The 26107-nt window shown below is 36.5% G+C and overlaps 1 protein-coding gene across 13 annotated transcripts in view; it reads left to right on the top strand.

The window, feature by feature from the left end:
* Positions 1-26107, top strand: part of PTPRK (protein tyrosine phosphatase receptor type K) — a 561747-nt gene that overhangs the window by 495913 nt on the left and 39727 nt on the right. For 5 of the 13 annotated variants that reach the window (XM_023254335.2, XM_023254332.2, XM_023254333.2 and 2 more), the window contains exons 14-16: positions 22846-22984; positions 24009-24050; positions 26044-26073. In XM_023254335.2, coding sequence (XP_023110103.1) covers positions 22846-22984; positions 24009-24050; positions 26044-26073 — 211 coding nt within the window. The remainder of the gene's footprint in view (positions 1-22845; positions 22985-24008; positions 24051-26043; positions 26074-26107) is intronic. The other 8 variants (XM_023254338.2, XM_023254337.2, XM_023254336.2 and 5 more) reach the window with 4 other exon arrangements.

The raw sequence follows: 26107 nt of genomic DNA, 5'->3' as shown, positions 1-26107 counted from the left end.
TGCTGATGAAAGTGTATGTTAGCAATTTACATTAATGGGGCCGGACAAGTGATTGTTGTGAATTATGAAATTAAGTGGTGAGGTTCATCAAGAATCCACAAGTTCTTAGGGTGCCTGGGTGGCTCAGTCGGTTTAGCATCCAACTTTGGTTCAGGTCATGATCTCACAGTTTGTGAGGTCGAGCCCCATGTCAGGCTCTGTGCTGACAGCTTAGAGCCTGGAGCCTGCTTCAGATCCTGTGTGTGTCTCTCCCTCTCTGCCCCTCCCCCACTTGCACTCTGTCTCCCCCTCTCTCAAAAAATGAATAAACATTAAAAAAAAATCCACAAGTTCTCTGGGCACTGCGAAATATTTGTTACATCTAGAAGAGGAATAATTTTTTTCTTTGTGGTATTGAGCTCAATTTTAATTATTTGCTTGCTATCTTTCTCCCCTTCTAGACTGCAGGCTCCATAGAGCAGGCCTTGGATCAGACTTGAATCTGCCTTAAGCAGCTATCTTAGCAGATGCTCAAAAATATTTACTAAATGAATTACCAGATACAAACTGAATGAATGAAATGGGATACTGGTTAGGGTGTTGGGGTCAGCCACAATTTCAGTGTGAGGATGTGTTCTACTTGTTGCAATGCAAACAAAAAATCCAAAAAACTCCTCATCTGCTGAATCCTCTTTCTGTTAAAAAAAAAAAATCAGATTTTCATGAGACACACTATGCAAAAAGAATGCCAGTAATATTTTTCACAATTATGCAGTCCTGACAAAGCATATGATGTGTTGCATCCCAGTAATTTTTTGCTCCCTAATGCTGATACTAATGACTATGTATTAAGTTACTTTTTGTGCCAAGCACTTCCAGGCACTTTAGATATATATTCAGTAATCTGCAAAACAAACCTAGAGAGCAAGAATTATTTAGCCCAGAGCACTTGGGCGGCTCAGTCAGTTAAGCATCTGACTCTTGGTTTTGGCTCAGGTCATGATCTCCCGGTTGTGGGTTTGAGCCCCACATTGGGCTCTGCCCTGGTGGTGTGGAGCCTGCTTGAGATTCTGTCTCTTTCTCTCTCTCTCTCTCTGCCCCTTCCCTGCTCTCTCTCTCTCTCTCAAAATAAGTAAATAAACATTTTTTTTAAAGGAATGATTTATCCCATTTAAAGGTGAGAAAACTAGACCTGGAAAAGGCAGAGTAACTTTCCACAGAGTACACAGTAATTTTTCCTGACTCAAGTTTTTTTCTGCTGCCTCTCTGATCTGTAACACGTTGTCATACCTGATTCTTTGATTATTGTAACAGCAGGAAAGATAACCTGTGTACTTATTCTAAGATATTTGAGAGAAATCCTATAAATATCCAAGCTAGACATAATGTTTCTTTATAATACAAAAAAAAGCACACTGGTAGATGAAATTTTGATGGACCATAAACTTTTAGAGAACTTTGATAATTTATTGCTGCTTTTTCAAGTTGGGTCCCCAAATACTCCATGTCAATTTCTAGTTGGAATCTCTAAATGGATTATAGACTTTAGATGTGTGATGCTTAGTGACTTTTCAGTGTATGAGATATATATTCTTATTTAACAAAGAATTTACATCTTTTGTGCAGTTTGAAAACATCCAAATAAACATGGTTTTTGCCCTCTAGTTTTCAGACTTAAAAACAACAATTCAAAATAAACTTTTGGGTAAATACTTCCCCTGTTTACCCAAACTTAGAAAAGGACTAAACCAAAAGTTTTGCTTTCCTTGGCCTCTTCCATAGTAACCTACTATCATGGTTTTTTTTGTTTTTTCCACCCACAATTTCTTAGTATAGTTTGCTAGCTTTTACTCCTCTTTGAGTTTCTCAGGGCTTGAACATGGGCCCTCTAGTTGTCTTATTCATATACTCTCTATAATATTTCACCATAGCTGCCATCCTATTCTGTACTAGGATGGGTTGCAAACTTGTTTTTCTAATCTCAGGTATCTCGGGGTGCCTGGGTGGCTCAGTCGGTTAAGCGTCCAACTTTGGCTAAGGTCATGATCTCGCAGTTCGAGCCCCGCGTCGGGCTCTGTGCTGACAGCTCGGAGCCTGGAGCCTGCTTCCGATTCTGTGTCTCCTTCTCTCTGCCCCTCCCCCACTTATGCTCTCTATCAAAAATAAATAAATGTTTAAAAATTTTTTTTCAGATATCTCTTCTGAGTTACAGCCCTATTTCTGTAATATCTCTCTCTCACAGGCACATCAGACTCAAGAACTTTAAAACTAATCTGATGTTTCCCCACCTTAAACCTATTCCTATTCCAGTGTCCTTTATTCCACTTCATATCACTGCCATCCACTGAATAGTTCAACTACTTGGGGAATGATGGTTGATTTTTCTCTTTTCTTAACCTGTCCCATCCAACTAGTCATCAAGCACTTTGAGTCCCCTGCCCACATTTCTTAAATCTGTCTGCTTTTCTCCCCCATTTCCGCTGCTGCTAGTCTAGTCTGAGCCACCTCCATCTCTTCCCTGGACCGCAGCGGACCGTCACTGTATCCAATCCTCCTGCATCTATCATTGCCTTCTTCCTGTTCATTTTCCAGAATGATAGCCAGGGAAAGCATTTAAAAATGCAAATCTGGGGCGCCTGGGTAGTGCAGTTGGTTACGCTTCTAACTCTCAATCTCGCCTTGGGTCATGAACTCACAATTTGTGAGTTTGAGCCCTGCATTGGGCTCTGGCACTCATGTCACAGAGCCTGTTTAGGCATTCTGTCTCTCCTTCTCTCTGCCCCTCCCCAGCTTGTTTCCCCTCTCTCTCTCAATCTGTCTCTCTCTCTCAAAATAAATAAATAAACTTAAAAATGCAAGTATGATTTTATCACTTGCCTAAAATATTGTTATTTTTTAAGTGTTCTACTGCATTCTAAATTCTCTTAAAATAAGGGTGAAAGTCTTTAGTCTGGCCTGCAAAGTCCTGCATTATCTGGTCATTGCCTGGATTTCAAGTGCAGCCACATTAAGCTGTCTTTAATTGCTTGTTGCAAGAAGACCTTTCAACCTGTCTGAAATGTTTACTCACCCTTTGACCTTCATTTGTAACCGACTGCTCAGGACTTGCATCGGACCCTCTTCTCTTGGGCTCTTCCTACAAGATTTCATTATGGCTGCAATCACATTCTGTACTTAGAATGGCTTGCAAACCTGTTTCTCTTATCTCAGAGCTCTCTTCAGAGTTACAGCACTATGACTGAAATTCTATATACTCAACATCTTTGTGTCACGGACACACATCCTTTAGGCCGCAATAGAATTATCTTTTCTTATCCCCACACTCGATTAGAGTCTTCTCTTATGTGTTCTCATAATACCCTTTCTTTTATGTCAGAGGATTTATCACAATTCATTATATTTTTTTTTTTTTGTCTATCTCCCTCTCTAAGCTAAAAAGCTAGGTTCCCCGTCTTATTGGGTGATACATCCCCAGCATCTACCCAGTGCTTGGCATGTAGAAACACTCAACCATTTGTTTAACAAGCAAAGATTCTATACTTCATGGCTTGGATAAAATCTATTTATCTGTGATCTCCTTTATTTCGAAACATTAAAATAAAAATAAGGCATGCTTTTTGAATTCCCTGTTATTATTTGAATATACACTTTAAAATAGTTTTGTTTTTTCAAAGAAATGCTGTCATTTGAGAGACGAAAGCATATGCCGTAATGTACTACTTTAACAGCGATTTCTTCTCTTTGAAAGGGTAATTTTCATTCTGGGTAGCTGTTTAAAATACCAATTTCAAGTTTAAAGCTTGCCCCTCTTCAGAAATTCAAACCCATAAGAAATAAATACGTATTATGTGTCTCATAACTCTCTCTTTTTTTTTTTTAACCAGGAATTAGAAGAGATAATCTCTCTCCTTCATAATTTCACTAGGGAAACAAAGTCATATAGTCAGAAATATTTTGCCCAAAGTAAAGAACAAGCTTAATTAATTGAACAGTTACAGTCTCGGCTGTATGGATGTCTCTGTAGCAAGAGGTGGATGGTTAAGGGTGGGGATCAGGGCAGAGGACATCAATTCTGAGTGAGACAGTTCTTACCCTTAAGGAGCTTATGGTATAGTGGAGACAATATACACACATTTAAACGTAAAACAAGGAATAATAAAGACTTTTTTTTTAAAGACCATGGGATTCTGATCTGTGATGGGATAACATATTACCAGGGCAAGTGGTTGAAAGCTTTATGGAAAAAAATAGATTTGAGGTAGACGTTGAAGGAACAAAAGAGACTGGACTTACAGAAGAGGGGCAGGGCAGGACAGCAGACCCATTGAAGTCTGGATATATATGCCACGTATGCATATGAGCATATAAGGAAGCACATGAAGCTGCTGGGGTACTGGACTCCTGTAATTATAGTGAGGGCTTGTTGAAAATGAGGTTGGACATGAATGATTGTCATACTTTTCCAGAGGTCGCCCTTCAGTTGTTGAGCAACAGCTTTGTGACTGGATTGTGTTGTCTTTCCTGATTTAAAGGAAAGGTCATTTTGATGCATGTATACAATATACATAGAAGAGTAAAGTTTTGAAGCACGTCACAGGGCCTTCTATAAGGACCATGCATGTGAGTATACGAAGAATGAGGAGAAATCATCAGCAATAATAACTAACTGTGGGAATGAAGAGAAGTAGACCTGCCTACAAGATCTGTCAAATGTGGCAAAGGATAACCTTTGTCTTTCCTTGTTCCCTGCCTCTCACTACCATCACTTTATTCTCTTTCCTATGGGATTCTCTTGATTACATAACGTGGGTAGCTTGAAAAATACTGATTAAAACACACTGAAAGCATACAGATTTTATAAGTAAGGGCCACCCAAATATATCAGGCCACCCAAATGTATCACCCAAATATATCTCCAGAACCTGTAAGTGCTACCTCGTAGGGAAAGTGCATTTGCAGGTGTGATCACGTTAAGGATCTTTACATGGGGAGATTGTCCTAGATTAACTGGATGGGCCCTAAATCCAGTCATGTATGTAAGCACGAGAGAGTCAGAGGAAGGAGCCTATCCTCTGGAGAGAATGGAGCCCTGCCAATACCTTGATTTTGGTCCCTTGATTCTGCTTTTGGGTTTCCAGTTCCCAGAACTCTAAAAGAATACATGCATGTTGTTGTAAGCCACCAATTTTGTGTAAGTTTGTTAGGTGGAATTTGGAAAGGAATATGTAGATAGAAAATTCTTTTATGACCTTTTCTCTGAGGTGTAGCTGTTTAGTTCGCATTGTATCTTATTTAAGCAAGGACAGAACCAGAAGATTTTCATCTTCTTTTAAATGAGTTTACTTATTCCTCCTCTATGAGGTAGAAAAGTTAGCAAAAGATTTATAAGAATGCCTTGTCTCCTTTGAGGTTCAGCTGAAATTACTTTGATATAACAAAAGTTGGAGAAAACAATCTGTCTGAATCAGAAACTTTGGAATGTGAATTCATAGAAACTAATGAAGAAAAACAAAACTTGGCCTCATAGGGAAAGAATGTCTTATGCAAATCTCTGTTGTCAGCCAAGTTCATACATGCAGAATGCAAAACTCTATTTCACCGTTTGCTGGGGATTTGGAAAGAGCTGGAGATAATCCAATTTAAAAGGACTGGCAAATTCCTGTAACTTTATAGAATCTATTCCACATATGTCAGAGATACACTTATTGTACTGCAAAATAAACTAGCACTGCATGTGACCTTGAAAAGGTAAATATTGCAGTTTACATATTATTCTCTCATATTCATTATATCAGTATATGTTCATGAACTGCAAAAATAATAGTGATAATGCTGCAGAGTCTACTGGTAAATTCTGGGAATTATCAGATTAGTTAGAATGTAGTTCTGGTTTTATACACTAAGAAAATATTAAATTAATTTCCATACTTGATACTAAATTTGCATTTATTACAAACATCATAGAGAACCATTAATATTTGCTTTTTCCATTAAAAATGTTCTGGTAAACAAGAGGATTCATAAGATCATGATTTGCTAATGCCATAGCAACATAATCTTATATCGAGAACATCATCTGTTACAAGACAAGTAGTTGTGGTCATGTGCTTAGAATAGACTTTCAGTTGCTAAAGTACATGGTGATGTGATAAGATAAGATTTTTCCAGATGTTTACACAGCACTTATAAGGAATTGTTTTATGTTCATATGGGCTGAAATGTTTTGTGCTTAAATGATTACTTCTAGGACTTGGAATGTTTAAGTAGCTTTGAACTTCAGGAGTAGGTTAAATGCCTATTTTGCAAAGAAAAGTATGGGTGGACAGAGACGGAGATCTGTGAATTACCTGATTGCCCTAGAGATGTTCTCTATTTGTAAAAACAAGAGATCAAATAGTTCTCTTTTAAAATGGACTAGGTAAAAAGTGATTGTTTCTTTGTTTTTATCATAATCATGAAGAGAATACTTTCCAGCAGAGTTGTAATGGGAAACCATAGCAAGATATAGAACATATAAACATGCTGCGGGCCGATTCAGTGGTGAAGTTAATATGAAGGATATGATATTAGTCAGGGTTCTCCAGAGAAACGAAACCAAAGAGGCATTTCTCATAATTTATTAGGGAAAATTGGTGCAAATGGTTATGGAGGCTGAGAAGTTCCACATCTATTGTCTGTAAGCTGGAAACTCAGGAAAGCCAGTGGTAGTTCTAGTGTGAGTCCAAAGGTCTGTGAACCAGGAGAAGTGATGCTCAGTCTAAGGACAGCAGAAGACCTTTATCTCTCAGCTCAGCAGGCACAGAGAGCCAGTTGCCCCTCCGTGTTTTTGTTCTAATCAGGCCCTCAGTGGATGGGAGGAAGCCCACCTACACGGGGAAGACCATCTTCTTTAGTCTACCAATTCAGATGTTAATCTCCTAAGGAAACAACCTCACAGAGACACCCAAAATAATGTTTAAGCAGATTTTGAGGCACCTGTGGCCCAGTCATAGCTGACACAACATTAACCACCACAGGTAGGAAGACAAAGTTGACAACATGAGGCCTACCGCTGAAGGAGAACAGAGAAAGTTTACTGGGGCTAAGACCAGGAATCTAGCTTCTAGAGAGGTTTGATGGATAGAATTTGACTTTAGGAAAGTATGAGTTCAAGGTCAGAAGTCAGTACTTGCAGGGAAGGACTATAGAACTGAGGTTGTCCAGGAATCTCTAAAGAGAGGTACTGGTTTCCACTTCCATGTTTAGGTCCCACAAATTCTCAAGAGTGTTGACCACTGATCTCAAATAAAAGCTCTCCACCTTCTTCCTAGATCTTAATTGAGGCCCTGATATAGCTGGACACCCTGTTGTTCCTGTCCAAGAGTAGTTACCTTCACTTAGCTATGCAGAGCAGCCAAAAATGTTTGTTCTTACTGTGGTGGGCTGCCTATAATTCCCTGTATATTCTCTGGTTAATTCTAGTGGTTTTCAGAGATTAGTTAAAATGTAGTTTTAGTTTTGCACACTTTTTAAAACTCGATACTAAACTTATATATGTATTGTATTGCCAGCATATAATAGGGAACCATTTATCTTATCTTTTTCCTTATGGATTGTTTCTGAGATATAAGAGGATTCATAAGATCCATAAGATTTGCTGATCCACATTGAGAGCCAAATGGCTGAAAATGAAGTACATCAGGCCCATCCTCTCATGTCACCCCACTTTGTTCCACCAGACCAAATGGTTCAAACAACAACATGGTTATCCAAGGTTCTGTCCTGAAGGAAGACTGTAGAAGTATATGAAGAAGGTATAAATGTTAGGGAATTTTAACTGACTTAAGTATATCATAGTTCCTTTACCACTAGTAAGAAGTATCCTTCTATTCTCAGACCTGAAGAAAAGAGGTTTTCTTTAAGGATATTACTTCCTCCTTCCTTCCCCATTCCTTCTTTCTTAAAGCTACCTGAGAGTTTTCAGACTCACACTCCTTCCAGAAACCATCAAACGGCCCCTCAAAAGAATGTGTTATACTTTGCATGTTACAAACTGGAGTCCTCAGTCATTGTCCAGATGTTCCATTTCTTCAGGTCTGTGGGGTCAGATAGAGGGGTTAAGGAGGAAAATTGAGGTATGTTAGAATATCATGACTAGAGGAACCTAATTCCAGTGCAGTTTCCTTTCCAGGGAGAGATGTGTTGTGGTTGGCTCCCTTTACTAAATGCCCCTGTGATATAAGGATACTTTACAAAGATAAAGACATTTTTCTTGTAATCCCATAGAATTGAAACCCAGTATAGAAAAATCTCTGATCAGCCTGGGTTTGGCATCACCATTTAATAAAACCTACTCATTCCACTGCCCATTAGTAGTTAAACATGTCCACAATTGAGCAAACTAACAGTGGGCTCTGTTCACACCACCTGAGACCCGTCTGTTCACAGGAGAACTCACACCCTTTGTCAATGACCCATTCATTTTGCTACCAGAGAGGACCAGGGCTAGCCTTCATGTGCCAGTTTGGATTGAAATTCTTTGATTCTGGGTCCACTTGTGATGAAAGAGTGGTGGGTGGAATTTTGAGAGTTCATTCCCCCCACCCCCATAAATGTTGCCTGAAACCATAGATGCAACATGGATGTGAAGATGAAAAAGTGGAGAGCCTATGTGAAGTACCCTCCTCGCTACTGCCCTGTTTTATGCAGACACGAGTAGATTGTTTGGAGACATCTTGCAGATCTAATATGATACCGAAAGGAGATGGAGCAAACACTGTGAACATAACCTAGAGGAAATGAAAGGAAAAAAGTTAAGAGAAGGAAGTGAAAGAATTAGAAGAAAGACTAATCTTTATCCTTGCAAAATTGAAGGAATTATTGTGTTGCAGAAACTAATAAGAAAGTAGATCCTAGAAGGGAGGTGGGTGAAGGGATGGGTGGAATAGTGATGGAGATTAAGGAGGGCACTTGTGATGAGCACCGGATGATGTATGGAAGTGCTGAATCACTATATTGTTCACCTGAAACTAATATTACACTGTATGTTAACTAACAGGAATTTAAATAAACAAACACTTTTAAAATAAGGTACAATAGAGCCTGTAATTTCGCCTGATTCTTCGTTTGTAACTTCAGCTGGTTTTGTCAAGGTAGTTGGAAATCAGTGTTAAGCTGAGAATTCTGGAGTCAGTGGTGATATGCACATGTGACATTATTAGTAGTAAATTATTATGTAATAATAATAATTTGTTGAATAGCTTTACAGATCTTTTTCATAAATTATACTTGATTTTCCAGATTTCAGGCTTTGCGTTGCCTCTTCTTTTTCCTTGTTTCTGCAGATCCCACTACTCTGTTCACTACAGAAAGGAGAAGTTCCATATTTTTAAAGCAGAAAAATGTATAGAGGATGGGATTTTATAAGTGATTAATCTCTGTGTCAGAGCGTGTTAGTTGATGCAGTGATATCAAGTAAAGATTAGGCAAGATTCAGCTCTACCAAGTATGTGTCAACTTTGTAAAAGAGCACATTTGTCTTTGAAAAAGCTTGACTTTTCTATATTTCACAAATTTAAAAACCTATTGGGTTAGGGGGAGGGTTTAGAAAAGAAATATGCTCATAAAATTTAAGGGCTCAGTGAAGTCCAAGAGAAAGAGCAAGTTCACACAGAAGTTAATGGTTAAGGGTTGATCAACATCATACAAGAAAGGTAGGTTTTCCAGGGGATCCTGAGGACTGGTAGGCAAGCTGTGTGATCCGGTGATACTGGGGGCAGTGTCTCAGATCCTCAGAGATCTCTTCAGAATATATACAAGTCCTTCTCTCTCTCCATCAACGGAAGTCCTTGACAATAGCAGGACTCATTTGGAGTGAGGCGCTTAGAAACCAGCTTTAAGGAATTCAGCGCAGTAAGTGGAAGAAGTAAATGAACAACGCATTCAGTGAGTTCAGAGGTAATTGAAAAAGTAAATACACCAAAGGTCAAAGAAAAATGAAGCCACTTATTTTAAGACTGCTGAAAATTAGATTTTAAGGGAAGAGAAGTAAAGGGGCCAAAATTTGGAATGGCGAAAAGTCAATTTAAAAATTGGTTGCAGTAAAATATGAAGCGGAGATAGAGGAGGGAAGCATATTGTGAAGAGTACGGGGGAGCTGAAAGCCCCACCGATAGGCAACAAGAATGAATTTATACCACCTACTTAGCTTCTGGAATGCTGGGCAAAAAGTTAAGTAGCCTATTTCCATTTACACTGTAAAACTATTTCCCAAACAGCAGCACGCAGATTGTAAATCTGCAAATCGCTAACAAAAGTGAGGAATTTGGAGGTCACCTATGTCCTGAATCCTCACTCTTTACTGGAGAGTGCAGGTGCTAGAGTATGCTCACCAAGAAGACAGATGAGGAAAATACAGGAAGAAAATCTTTAAGAGCTTTCTTTACGATTATCTCATTTAACACTTAGAATAGGTAGAGAAGAATGCTATGCCCATTTTATAGATAAAGAAACTGAGATTCAGAGATGTAGTGGAGCTTCCCCAAGTCCATAGAATCAGTGAATGGTGACCTCAAAAACCCTTGCTCCTCAGAAAACTCCAGCCTACCTTTTTCAGGCCGTGATTAAAGCGCAGATCAGAAATAGGACTGGTAAGTGCATAGGAATATAAGAGAAAAGTGAGACTGAAGGAGTAGGGAAGGCTTCACTGAACAGATTGAAATTTCTTATCAAAAGGGTCCTATTTGGATGATGGGAGGGCATTGGCTGTTAAAAAAGAAAGGTTCATTATCTAAAAGTAGATCAAATGTAGTAAATTAAAGCATCCTGGATGTCAGTGTTTGCTAGATATTTTGAACAGTGCAAATTGTGAAATGTAGCCTATGCTCGGATCATTTGAGACAATCAAGAGCCATTTGAAAATGTGGCTCCTGTCTCTTCACTCAAGGCCAAAAGATATTTTAGGATTAAAAACCCAATCTCAAACTCTAAAGCATTTATTAATAATTTAGACTTTAAATTATCCTGGAAAAGCTGGAACTCAAATAAAATCGCTTTTTAATCTGGCTCCTCTGTACAATATTAAGGCAGTCTTTAATTTAGTAAATAAACACCTGTGAAAATGGCAGTGCAACCTCTATTAATATGATTTAAACCATGTTGTGTGTTCTCCTGAGATATGCCAGATTAATGCATTATCCAAGCCTTGGTGGAAAATGACCTACTGAAAATGAAAGTAGAATTCATAACTAAAAGCAGCCCAAATGCAGCTAATCTTAACCCCTCATTTTACAAATAAGGCAAGTAGAAATAGGTTAAAAGGTAAGTCATATTTATTATTTTAGATCACACCACATCCTTCTAACTTGAGCGCTATTAAAGGTTTTATTCGGTTTCTATTTTTTTCTCTAATATTTCAAATGATATTACATTCAAATGTGTACTTTTTTTCCCCCTGTTTGTGCTTTGAATGGCATGTTTGGATGACTGGCCTAGATTTGGCATTCTGAGTTCTGTGCCAACAAAAAATGTCAAGTGCATTTATTTGCCTTTTAATTAAATGCACTGGATTTTAATATTCCAGATTTTTTTTTCCCTGAAGAAGAGACTCTCCTGATCCTGTAGTTTATAGGAGAGAAAAAAAAATCACTGACATTATCGTGAATGTCATATTTTTTCACCTAACAGTTCCAGATACCCACATATCATTTTATAAACGTTTTACTTTAAGGTGCAAATTTTATTGTTCTGTAGACTACTTTGCTGCAAACACTACATGTGGATGTGTAATCCAACATCATTTAGTTTTACTTACTCCTTTGACTTTTCAGTAATTCTCACCTCAACCTGCTTTACTCTTAATAGGATTGCTGCTTGTATGTCCCACATGAAGTAGTCACTATATGGAAGATGTAGTTGCTTATCATTTACAGTGTCCCTTTCCTGTACCTTTGGTTTGAATGTGGGCCAGGGTTATGGCATTATATTATTTGTCTTATTTTCTTACTTCCCCAAGTTAATTTTTACTACTCTATTGTTATCCTCTGATCTCCTTTATTAAAGCTTTATTAAAAAAGCATTTTTTAAGTCGACTAGACATCTTCATAATCTCTGAACTCACTTTACTACCTAGTACATAAGCACTGAACCGTCTGATATTGCTATGCTACACTTGCCCTCATCTCAGTAAAAAACCACACCTTCCACCTCCCTGTTTTCTTCAGAGAGGTCTTCCCTCACCTTCAAACCTAAAGAGGTCACTGTGTGCTCTGTCTCATTCGCTACTTTAAGTTTTGGCAAAGAAATTCTCAGTGTCAGGTGCTTGTTTACTTGTGTATCATCTGCTTCAGAACACAGGGATGTAAACTGCATGAGAGCAGAGATAGTCTCTGTCTTGTTCAGTGATGATTCTTCAGAGCCTATAAAGGGGCTGGGAACATGCCAGGGACAATAAATAATTTATTTATTAGTGAAAGAAAGGAAACCCAGGCCTTCTTCATGGAATTAAGATGGGTTGTGCAATAGCCACATTATGAAAAGAGCCCAAAAGTCCATCAATTGACAAATGGATAAAGATGTGGTATAGATAGATATAGATATAGATATAGATGTGATATAGATATAGATATATAGATATAAAATAAGAAAAATAAGATAAAAAGAGGAGACAAACCATAAGAGATTCTTAAATACAGAGAACAAACTGAGGATTGCTGGAGGATTGGGTGGGGAGATGGGCTAAGTGGGGGGTGGGCATTAGGGAGGGCACTTGGGATGAGCACTAGGTGTTGTAGGTAAGTGATGGATCACTAAATTTTACTCCTGAAATCATTATTACACTGTATATATATTACACTATATGTTAACTAACTTGGATTAAAATTAAAGAGAAAAAGAGATGGGTCATGTAACTTATGACTTAAAAAAAAAAACTCTTATAACTTCCTCTAAGAACAGTCCCAGATTCCATCTATCCATCTGTGTTTGAGTTTTTATAGGAAGGATTTGATCTAACTATCAATTTCTTTGTGTTTCTATCTCTCCAACTTTACTTGTTTCTTTTTGTTAGGTAGTGATTGAGGTTGATACCTCTCTGGCATCTTTCTGTCTCTCTGAGAAGACAGTACTAAAAAATATTCCTAAGTAGGTGGCTAATCACTTTTCTCCCAAGCGAAATTGCCAGGTGGGAGTCAGGAAGCATGGGCTATATTGTTATGTGTCAATAGCTAATACCATGACCGTGAAAAAGGCATTTACTTACTCTCAGTTTTTTTTAATCTAAAAATCAGAGTTGGACTGTGGTGCTGAATGATTTTAAGAAATGTTTGAGGATGTCAACAAACTAGATACAATTTCATCCCCTTGTGCAAGAGTCCTGCTTTTGCCTCTTTGTAGTACTTGCCACATTCTGCTAATAAGTATAATGTATAAGTGCTTGGCTGTGCTTCTAGATGATACACACTCTGAAGGAAGAGCATTTGTTCATATTTGTGGTTTTTAGCCTCATACAGTCTTTGTGCCCCTGAGGTATTCAACAAATACGTAATAAATACTGAATTGTCTCATCAGTATTTCTGTATTTTTAGAAATTAGACTTCTCTCCATTTGCTGTTTATTTGAACTCATATTAGTTATGGTACAGAAATTTAGATTTGGAAGAAGAATTTTATCTGAATTTGATTATATCCATCCTAACCCTTACTGAAGCTTTATTAAGTACCAAGTATTATCCTAAGCATTTTATCCATTTTAGTGTGCTTAAGAGAAGGGATGTATCTATCATTTCTATTTTTCCAACAAGAAAATGGAGGAACTCAGTGGTTAAATAATGTACTTAAGGTGCCCTAACTAGTAAGTGGCCGAGCTGGAACTTAAACCATGATCAGTGGCTTTGTTATAACAAAAATATTTAATGCCACCTGATTAGAGTATTCCTTATCAGTATGTTTTCCAGATGTTACAGTTCCTTAGCAATTACTGCTATGTAGAACAGGTTTTTTTTAAAGCATGATTATAGATTTCATAAATTCTTTTAACCTTAGCATGAATGTATTTATTTCCAAAATGTTAAAACTTGAAGCATGCTTTAATGCTACATTATATATGCTTTTATGTAGGCAGTACACTTTGACGAATGATGAACATTTTTGTTATTCATTCATTAAACTGTTGGCCACTGTAAGTCATTTGACATAAGAGATGAAAGAGAGTATACCTCTGCCCTCAACTACCTTCTAATCTAGTATATATTTATTGAAAAAAACATTTGCAACACAATTTTAAATGTAGGTTATGGGCAAATAATTAACTGTTCTTTTAGAGATGAGAGGGTAGTTAAGGATTAAGGTCTTGAATAAGCGCTAAAATAAAAATAAAATCCCATGATCTGCCTTCCATTTTCGGATGCCTGGCAGATTAGGTGCTCTGAGGATCTCAGCAGAACAATCATACCTAGGTAGGGCACCTCTTTAGATACATTGCCAGGCTCATAGCACCTAGGAGAGGTCTCTAAGGACTCAATAGTCTGCCTCTGCCCCCGACCCCCCTCCAAAAAAGAAAGTGGGTGAATAGAATTAAGAACAGTGAGCAATAGGTAGAAGGAGAGGTTGGTAGTCCCAGAAAGGGATGCTGAAGCTATATTGTCCTTGAAACACAGGTCCTCAGGCTGGTAACAAGGGGGTTACCCTGCCTGGAACTCTCACATAGAGGCGGTATTCTTGAGGAGTGCAGAGGAGGTCTGAGTCCTGTGGTACCTCATGGTTACTGGCAGAAGGTGATGCAAGTTCTTTTGTAGATGAAAGCATGATGAATTGAGGCCTGCAGGATTCCCATAGACTAACATAAAGCAATTAACTCACAATCAAAGGTCACCAAGCATTCCTGAGAGTAACTCACTGTGAGAGTTAGCAGAAACAACAGATCTGCCTCCCCAAAGGACTGCTGCGATTGGGATTGTCACATTCAGAATACCAAAGAGCTGTGTACAAAATAGTCAAAGAAACAAAGTGCAAATCATAAGGATTAGCAAAATACTCTTAGGAGTCACTAAACAAAGACCCATTTGCAAAGAATCAAATGAAACCTTTAGAAAGAAAAAGCATAATTTTTCAAATTTTAGAAACTCTTTGGATGGACTGCATAGCAGCTTTGACAGAAGTGAAAAGATAATTTATCAGCTGAATTTTAATCCGAAGAAGTTACAGCAAAATGTAAAGGCAAGCCAAGATGCTAAGGAAAAGGACCAAGCATGGGAACATGCCCATCATATATTATAACATATTACAGAGCTGTGGTAATTCAAACTTTACCATATCAGCACAGAATAAGTATATTACCTCTAAGAAAATAATGGAAAATCCGGAAACAGAATTCATGCATGTGTGCAATTTGTATATGGCACAAAAGTGGTTTTGTAGATCATTGGATCAATTCAAAAGTTGCCCACAGATGACTGGAAATTTATTTGAGGGGGTGGGGGTTAGTGGGGAGACTTGAAATACTTTTCTAGTGTATATCACACTCAGAAAGCAATTTCAGGTGGATCCAGGATTAAATATGAAATGCATAGTTTTAAAACCTTTAGAGAGAGAGATTGTTGATATAAATTCAAATAAATGATTGATATATTTGACTATACTGAAATTAAGAACTACTATTCATCAGGATATCATAAATAAAGTGAAAGGAAAGCCGCCCAATCGAAGATATTTCTAATAAATAACTGACAAAGGATTAGTATCGATACATGAAATAATTTATAATAATACATAAACCAATAAAAAAAGATGAAAATCAAATACAAAAAAAAGGGGGCCAAAATTATGCACTAAGCATTTCAGAGCAGAGAAGAAATAGGTATAAATATTTCAAATAAGTATCTCAAAAGATAATTTCAATAATCAAATGCATATTAGGTATCATTCTCTACCACTAAATTGGCAAAAATCACAAAGTCTGGTAATGCAGAGTGTTAAGATGTAATTCAAATGGAGTTTATGTGCACTGCTGGTAGATATATAAATTCGTAATAATTTACCGTTATCTTATGAAGCTATTTGCAATCATGTAATAGTTGCAGTCCGCTGGATAAACCCACGGGGCCAGTTTGCCATGGCAGAGTATTTGGAGAAGGGCTGGTGTTTTTGTATGATTAGGGTATGTAATAGCCTAAAGGAATTGTCAGTAGATGAGATGGAAAGGGTTGATTAGAGTCTAGTTTTTAAAGGCTCTGTATGTCATACCAAGAACTTCTGCCTTTCCTCTTCAATGGAAAGCAGTGAAAAAAGTCATTTAATCACATCGGCATTTTAGAAAACTCATTCTTGCATCACTATAAAGGATGAATCTGAGGCCTTGTAAGGGAAGTAGAAAGGCTCGGTGAAAAAGCTAGATGAAAATGGAAATGGAGAATTAAGGGCAGATTTCAGACGTAATGTAGCAGAGACACCTCACTGTGTTTAAGAAGTCGGGGAACACACAATTTACCCAATTGAATAAATTTAACTGAATGAAAAGCTTAATGAAAAATTCACATGTAAAATATTTGACCTTCATTAAGTTGTTGTGAGGCAAAAAATATTGTACATGTTTTTTAACCTTTAAGCACATTTCTAAAATGTGATGCTTCTTTTATTGCTTTTTTTTTAAAAAAAAGTGTTTCTATAATTTCTTCAGGATTTTATGTAAAACTTAAACAGTGGTTTTAAAATTTAAAAAAATAAGAGAATCTAAGACTGCAAGAAGAGGACTTAAGCAGTGTGAAATTAACTTCAAGTATCTGTACCTTTATTTCATAGTTGTTTAAAGGCTATATGGACTTCTGAACTATTATTTTCCATATCAGAAATTTTCAGGTAACGGCCGTATCTTTATTAAACAAGAATAAACTATATTTTAGTTAACCACTTAAACAAAATATGTGCTATATAGCTGTTTTCATTTTTCACTAAGACCCTGTTTTTTATTGTCAACCATCTGAGAGTGGACAAGTTGCCTAAGATCCTATGACATGATAAAACAACAGGACTTCAAAGAATCATTGAGTTAAATAATGCATGCTTCAAGATGCCCGTAAGGCTTAGATGTCCAATGTGGCAGACTGTTTAATTAATAACATGGACTTTACAAAACTCACCATTGTATATCTATACAACAGACTGCTAAGATTTTTAAAAAACTGTTTTCTAGCAATGCCAGTTTCCCTATTCACAGTTTTTAACTTTTATGTGATGGACCCAAAGGGCTAACATCTGGGCCATCTCCACCTAGGAGGGTAGCATCTACCACTACTTTCAGTACCAGTTTTCACATTTTATAGAAACTTTTCCCATCATATGTCACTTAATATTCCTAAAAGCTATATAATATAGCCACTGTTATTTTTATTTTATAGATGAAATATTAACTCAGAGATGCTAACTTGCTAATTTGATGTCACACAACAAATAAGAAGGAGCTGAGGATTAAAATAGGGCCTTACTGATACTAAGTTTCTGTACTTTCCATGACTCTGGAATTTCCCTACACTCTGGTTTGGTGGTAAATGGTGGCAGATGGTAGAAGCAGTTAACTTTGTGAAAGAATGGCTAGCATAGGGGCTAGAAGTTTCTAGAGACAGTTCAGAAATGTGTGCCAACCTCCAAACAAGATCTGCATCTGATCAAATCTATCCTTATGTTTTCTCAGAAGACAAGTGATTTTCTGTGTGCCAGTACATCTACCGAAGGCAGCCTTAGTGTCGTTCTTGTATTTACTCAACCAGTCCTTTCCAGGTCCAGCTGGAAATGCAGTGCTATGCAAAACAAACATGGTCCCTGCTTTTATGGGCTCTATCTTAACAGGAATGGGAAGCCATTGGCAGTTTCCCATCAGTGGAGTGACATGATACAGTTGATACAGTTGAAGTCACGGACATACTATGTTGCCACACTGTGAGTTGATGTGGAATAGGAAGAGATAAAAAGAGGTGACTACTGTGTAAACTGGGTTATATATGATGTTGACCTGACTTCAGGTAGTAGCAGCAGAGATGGGAAAAGTAGACGCAAGAGATATTTAGGAAGTAGAAGTACTTTGTAACTAATTGCATGAGAAAGAAAAGTAATCAGTCATCTTGTTTGACCAGGATAATTCCAGTGTTTCCCTTTGGTCCTGTCACAATTATTTTACTTTCAGAAGTATCCTAGTTTGGTTTATACACTATGTATTAATCCTGGAAATGAGAGGGAGAAGAGGAATTTGGCCTCGGTGTTTGTCTTGAAGCCCTGCGTGGATAGTTGAGCTAGTTACTGAAAGGGGGTTCACTGGAGGAGGAAGTGGTGTGAGCATGAGATGGAGTTCCGAATGGAGAGGATGTGTCTAAGGTGTCTTCATTGAAGGGAAGGCATTGAAGGGAAGGAATCAGATGGCTGCATGGGTCAGGAGTTCAGATCAGAGCCCTGACCCATGGTTGGAGATACATTATGGAGCAATCAGCATGATGGCAGCTGAAGTGATAGAAGTGGATAAAAGTGGATGAAATCACCACGCCAGAAATGTCAAGAGGGCCAGTTCTCTGAGAAACTCAAAGCGGCACCTATTTTTAAGGGAAACAAGGAGGGGCTCACAAAGGAGATCTAGAAATGGGAAGGCAGGGTAATACGAAAACTCAGAGATGAACAAGTATTTGGAAGCCCTAAGAGAGGAGGGTCACAAAAAGGAAAGCGAGCAATGTCAGATGCTATCAAGAGATTGCATACAATGAGAAAATTGTACATTGGACTCAGCAATTAGTAAGTCATTAGCAACATTGGTGATGGTGGATTGGTGCCATTGAGAGACATAAGCGTGATGATAGCATTTAAATTCATGCTTGGGAAGTGAGTGTAAACAATATTCAGAAACATAGCTGAGAAGGAAAGAGAACACTAGTGAAATACCTGGAGAATTTGCGGTAATTTATGGGATGATGGTGTCTCTAATGCTGCTACAAGATCACCTGCTATATTGTACTCAGAGGCTTCTACCTCTAGTATCCATCTTGAAAATAAATGGAAGAGTGTTTTTACATGATCACAGCTTTTAAATTTAAGTAAATTTGTGTATTTTGGCGGTGTTTGTATATTTTGTAATCTGTATCTTTTACCTAAACTTTTTAGGTAAATTATTTTTAAGTAGTGGGAGGAAGGACACCGTTTATAAAGTTACGTTAGCTATGTTGCAAAATCAAAAAAAATTCAACTCATAAATTTGCTTAATAAAAATGAAATACTGCCTTCATTTTTTTCTCACCAAAGAATTATGCTGCCTTTGGCTTCAGAACAATGGGAACTCTTCGAATATTTTTTGACAGATAAAAAAAGGAAAAGATTTATGGCAAAGGAAAGCATTTCTGAAAAAGGTGTTCCACATTGCCTTTGTGTATGTGCATAAATTATAAACAGGGCTCAGGGGTGTAGTCACTCTAATAGCTTTTTGCTCTCTTTGAAGAAAATAGAAAATGCTCACTTTGGGGTTACTGCTGTGTTTCCATTAATGAATCTTCTAAGCTTGAATGATTTTAAATAGGATATTTATGTTCCTTGGTTCTAAGGCCAAGAACTTAGAAAACTATGTGTGATTAAAGTATCTAAAGTAATAAATTTATGCAGACATTTAATAAAAAGTATTGTTAGGAGTAATAATAATAATAAATGTCACAGCTAAAGACTTTAAGGAGGATTCACAGTCAAGGGAAAATAGCCACCAACTCATATGTTCCTGGAGAATTTGATAATGATGTTGAAGCATTGATGAACAAGTCTGCACAAGAGTTGTAATCATGACAGACAAGCACCCTTGCTTCATCTAAATGAATGAACTTGGTGGGGGTTTTTATAACTGCTTGGGAAAAATTAATTGGAGTCCAGTATTTAACAAAGACATGTCTGTAGACTATGACTTTAAAGTAGTAACACTGTTTTACATAATAAGTTATAAAAGTTTCACTACTTTGCACCCTGAATACACTTGCAAAGTTAGCAGCATCTTTGGTCAGAAATGTACTTTTAGATTTGGCTTTTGTTTCTGGAAATATGTTTAGGTTAATTCGTCAGCAAATCTACAGTATTTAATAAGACTCTTAAAAAACTCTTCAGTCTCTGAATTTGAAATTATTTACCACTCACCTTTATGTCATTTTTATTATTTAATTACTAAACCCAGCTAGTGTTAAGGCTGACTGTTCATACTTCATGATCATAGTTTATATTTGCACCTGTGTATCTTCGGAAGGTTGTCTGGCGGGCTTAGCAGTTCTGAAGATTTTTATGAAATATATACTACTTACGGCATGATATCTATAGAAAAGTATCCCATAATAATATGTGTTTTGTCAAATTAAAATAGTGTATTAAATATATATTTAACTCATGGAACAGGAACCGATCTTTCAAGAGTTTCAAAAACATTTAATTCTGTGAGGTCAGATCACAAAGCAATCATTATGGTTACCCTCTGAAAACCAAGTGTAACCTAGAACCTATTAAGAGGAAGCATTAATTACTGAATAATGATGATTTGTTGCATGCGCTAAAGTCTTTTCTAGGGATTTCTACATCAAACATTCTGTCTGTTTGAAGCAGGAACTTTTCAATGCCATTGAGAATTACAAACAGGATATATTCTCTTTAGCTTTATATCCAACTTTGAAATATATGCCACCTGATTTCATATACACTGCTATGTATGTACCTCTAAGATTCTTCTCGGGAAAGAAGAGGTATCCAGTATATTTAATATGTACTTTGATAACTTGAACTCTAATGTGTAGTTTGAAATGTGGTAAGCATTGAACTGCTTCTATGCATAATTAATGAGATTGGAAATTTCCTGAAGCCTGGATACATGAAAGTGTCAAGTCAAAAAGGAAAACTCCCTTGCTTTCCAGAAGAAACAACCTGAAGGCTTGCCTTTCCTACTTGAGAATAATAGTTATCAAATACTGGTCTATAGGGAAGTTTTATTCTACCCAATTGAAATAAGATAAATTAAGACAGTTATAGGGAATTGTTTTACAAAGTTAACTTTCTCTAACACTTTTCTTCAAACTATGTTTTCTACTGGTTTTACTTTAACTTACCATTTTATGAAATGACATTGATGTCAGATATGTTAGTTCTCTTTAATTTCCTACTTGGAAAAATTCACAATTAGCAGCCTTTTATCTGTCTCTTTTGGGGAGGAACTGTGGCTGGTTGAGAATCTGGAGCAGATATTTAGGTGCACAACCCGGAGCAAAAGTGCAGGGAGGGGTGCAGAAGCCAGCACAGAAACGCTAAAGAAGGAAGAATTGAAATATAGACATATACCTAATGTTAAAAAAGGAATTTGTAAATTATCCATTGGAAAGATACGAGGTTAGGGGTGCCTGGGTGGCTCAGTTGGTTGAGCGTCCGGCTTCGGCTCAGGTCATGATCTAGCAGTTTGTGAGTTTGGTCTGTGAGTTCGAGCCCCGTGTGGGGATCTTTGCTGACAGCTCGGAGCCTGGAGCCTGCTTCGGATTCTCTCTCCCTCTCTCACTGCCCCTCCCCTGCTCACACTCTGTCTTTCTCTCTCTCTCAAAACTAAATAAATATTTAAAAAATATATATGAGGTTAGATTTAGGGGCTCATTTGTTCATTCAGCCACGGTCTGCTCATACTGTGGTGGATGCTTTAAGGCAATTTCCCAAATGTGCCTAATCCTACAAGTCAGCCATACTCCTGACACACAGATTCTTAGCAGGAGGGGCCCTGGATCTGGAAACATTGAGAAATGCTGTTTTAGAAGATAAATGTGTTAGATTTTGTCACTGTGCTTATGCCATTTATAATCTATCCTTATCTCTCTAAGCCTCAGTTTTAATATCTGCAAAATGTAAGTTTTCGAGGTTAATAAGGTGAAAATATCTTCAGAGGGTTAATGGAGCTTGTAAGTTGACTAAGGTGTATATACCTTTTTCAGTGCTTATTTTTATTCTTGAGAGAGATGGAAAGAGAGCCCACATGAGCAGGGGAGGGGCAGAGAGAGGGAGACAGAGAGAATCCCAAGCAGGCTCTGTCAGTGCAGAGCCCAACATGGGGCTTGATATCATGAACTGTGAGACCATGACCTGAGCCAAAATCAAGAGTCAGACTCTCAACCGACTGGGCCACCCAGGAGCCCCAGGTGTATACTTTTGACTGTGTGTATATGGGCTTTGAGAAAGAGGGAAAGTCAGAGGATACAAAGAATTTTTAAATAAGAATAATAAAACAACTTTATCTTTTCAAAGTTCTGTTTCCCAAGTTTATTATCTGGGTTTTATTTTTAAAGAGAATATGAAATATTCCTTGATGTATTTGTTTTTTCTTTTCTTGCAAACCACATATTCCTTTCAAATCTTATATATCAAATCATAAACTGACACTTCTTCTACCCATTAGATGAAGCATTATTTAACCCAACCCCTTGTGTCCCAGACAAGTGCAATTGACAGGTGCCAAACACAGCACCATGCTCTTGAGTTCAGAAGTGTTTGCTGAGTGAGCCAGCAAACAAATGAATCCCTAAATCTGACCCCATCTCTTTGCATGTACTATTGGCTAAAAATCTTGGCGTCTGACTTTTAAGGACATTTGGAGAAAAAATAGTACCATTCCCTTTATAATTATTGCTAGGTTTTGTTTTATTTTCATGTGTTAACAAAACCCCTATTGAGGAGTCTTTCCCCTTATCTCGATCCTAAATCCCTTATGCCGTAGTTTAGCACACTTCTGTATTTATATATCCAGGTTATTTTTATTCAAAGAAAATAAACAAGTTGTCTTTTTGTAGTAATTTTTGGCCAGCACTAATTTTCATCTCTGGGATAATTAGCTGCTTTCAGTAACTTATTTTTTAAATTCATTTAGCAGCAGCAACAGAAGAACCAGAAGTGATTCCAGACCCAGCCAAGCAGACAGACAGAGTGGTGAAAATAGCAGGAATTAGTGCTGGAATTCTGGTGTTCATCCTCCTCCTCCTAGTTGTCATACTCATTGTAAAAAAAAGGTAAGAACTGATTTTGTTCTGTCCCATTCACCTACCGTTTATGTCACTAGCTTTCAAATACTTTTTTATTTCCTTAAGCTCTTTTAAAATAGAGCAAACAAGAAGATGAATTGAATTTTGACCATGTTGCCAGCATCTGAGTCTATTTCTCCTGCTTGTTAAAATAAATTCTTATTGGTTCTTTGCAGTTTAATTTTGCACTTAAACGTATCCTTCTTGTCAGCTTTGAAATTAACGTATGGATTTAAATTTCTCAAATGCAGAGACATTTGAGATAGTCATTTACCTTATATTTTTAAATCTTATTTGCTAAGAATGGGAAAAGTATTTATTATGATACTTGAGTGATGGTCTGAATTATTTTGTACTCTTACTCTGTTTTTCTAAGTGTTGGCTACAAGTAATATATGAGAACAATCTAAACATTATTTTGTGAAATTGTATATTAAATATTCACTGACTAAATATTTCAGCACTTTAGTATGAAGAGTCTTTTTTTTTTAATTGAGCATTAGTCTTTTATACAATATCAACCAATATCGCCATCTTCTGGAACTATATGAAGATATTAAGACCTACTGGAATTTAAACTGAGCTCTGTTCGGGAGATTAAAGTATACTCCTGCTGAAAAACATTTCAAAGTATACAGCCTTTACAATTTGACCTTCTTTCCATTCTATAAAATGTCATTGTCTGTAAGGCATTGTCTTAGAAACTGATACAACTCTCATGTCTTTCCAATCATATGTTTCAGATAATACTTCAATTTGGGAGGACTTGTAAACAAGTCTTTACATGCAGAGTACAGTCCTAAAGTAGTTTTGTGTATAGAAGTGTTTGCAATTTATGAATTATATTGAGTATTAAATGATACTGCTTACATTACATTAAATCATAGACTATTCGGATTGTTTTGTACTCAAAATAAATCATTAACAATATAGATACGACTCATACTACATGTTTAATCGTTCCATCAGAGTTTATTTTAATGTATTGCCTCTTTACAATTATCCCCTGGAGATATATATGTTGGAGAAGACACAGCTGCATTAGAAACATTAGGTATGCATTATAGTGTTTTGTGTTAAATTAGCTCCATACGTGCTTTCCCTAACAGTGCTTTCTCTTTTTGCTGTTGTCTACCTCTGTGGTTGGAGAATACATCATATTTGAGACAGGAATACTTAAGTATTTCAGTAATACAAATTTGCCAATCAAGACCAGACTGATTGTAACCTTCAGATCTTATGTCTCTATTTAGTTTAAATTTATATTTGGAGAGTTAACTAAACTGTTTAGAGAGTTAACTAAACTCTGCTTCAGGATTGCAACTATTCCAGTCCCTTCGGATCAGAAATGAGAGCATGAAATTGGCCTCTGATTATGTCCTCACTCAGTTAGAATTGGGTTAAACTTATTGGTTTTATTTGTTATTATTCAACACTTATTTGTTATTGTAGCCTTCCTTATCCATGGCCCTCTGTTTCATAAATTACAACAACAATAAAAAAAATTGAAACATACATTTCTTAAAGTATACCAAAATAACCTCTAAGCACGATTATACTTGTGTGGGTAAAATGCTCTGACAACTGTCTAAAATTGCATAATGTAACAAATTCTTTTTCTGGTTCATATTTTAAATGGATGGCCTCTCTATTAAAATGCTTAATGTTTGAGTTTTCATAATTATGCATTAATTGATTGTCTTTTGATAGAAAGTATGCCAGGCCTTTTGTTTCTCTTCCTCACCACTACCTTCATGACTAGGAAAAGTGCAACTTTATAGATAGACCAAGTTACGTATTTAGATCTATTTCCTTCTGATAAATATCATAACTAAATTACTTGAATCCCTTATCTAAGCAACTTTGTAATGACTTTCACTCATATGTAGTATGTCTCACATGTATCATGTATGATTTAATCACAAATATGTTTCTTACACATACACATAGATTTTATAACAGTATTGCATAGCATCAAAGCTTAATCAATTCTAGTATATAATGTTTCCCTTTTAATACACAAATTTATAATAAAATAATGGAAAAGCAACTATTTTTAGTCTTTTATGATCTTTATTTTTATGGGAAATTAACTTTCTCAAGACTTTATCCCTCACTGGGAATAATCTACATAGGTATATTTCTCATGTTGAAAAAAAAAAAAGTTCTATGTATTTTTGGGTTTTGTGTAAAGATATGGTTTGGAATTTAATTTAGTAAAATTCTACAGCTGAGGGTATATATAAAGTAAGTTTTTAGGCTAAGAAAAGGGATAGTGCATCTTTCAAAACGCAATGTCATTTTTTTTTAAACGCTGTTGAATTATTTCCAAATGTATGCCATTTTTTCCATTGGTTTTGTATTATATTTTAAATGTGCAGCATGAACACATTATTAATTCCCAACATAAACTTGAAATTATGTTTCAATACAGTAAATGTTTGTGTATGATATCGTGATCACATACATCTACTGTGGAAATATCTTTGTGTATATATAGTGTATGGGGCATATGTATATTCACATAATATATGTATGTACCTCTGTACCATTAAGATATAATCACTTGTTTAGAAATCTAGATGTCACTCTGCATATATTCTATATGAACCTAATAGATATTTACATTTTGTATCTCAAGAAAACTAGTCAAATTAGTGTACAAGTTCTATACACAGCTATTCCATCTATCATGGCTTTTCGATGGTAATGGATAATAGTATGCTTAACTGCATGTTGAAATACACAATCCATTTAAATTAAATTTTTTCTGGCAGCAAGAGAAATATCAGCATGCTATTTTTTCCAAATTATGTATTTTAAATTTTATTTTCTATTGCTTATCTGTCTAATTGCATGGCAAAAAAAATACCTAACAAATGCATGAGCAAATGGAAATGCAAACCAAAAAAAAAACATGACTTTTATTTTATTTTATTTTATTTTATTTTTTAACGCACATTTTTCTGCTTTATTGAATGTGACAGAGTCACGCTTTTCATTCACCATTGCTTCTCTTTTTCCACTGTCTGTGATTTGCTTGCCAGGAGGAGCTACTATTCTTACTCCTACTACCTGTAAGTAGAAAATGGGTGATATACAACTTTACCT

This window comes from Felis catus, chromosome B2, assembly GCF_018350175.1.
Source record: "Felis catus isolate Fca126 chromosome B2, F.catus_Fca126_mat1.0, whole genome shotgun sequence".
In the NCBI taxonomy this organism is placed as follows: domain Eukaryota; kingdom Metazoa; phylum Chordata; class Mammalia; order Carnivora; family Felidae; genus Felis; species Felis catus.
Note: the sequence above shows the minus strand (reverse complement) of the source record. Positions and strands in the feature narration are given on the sequence as shown.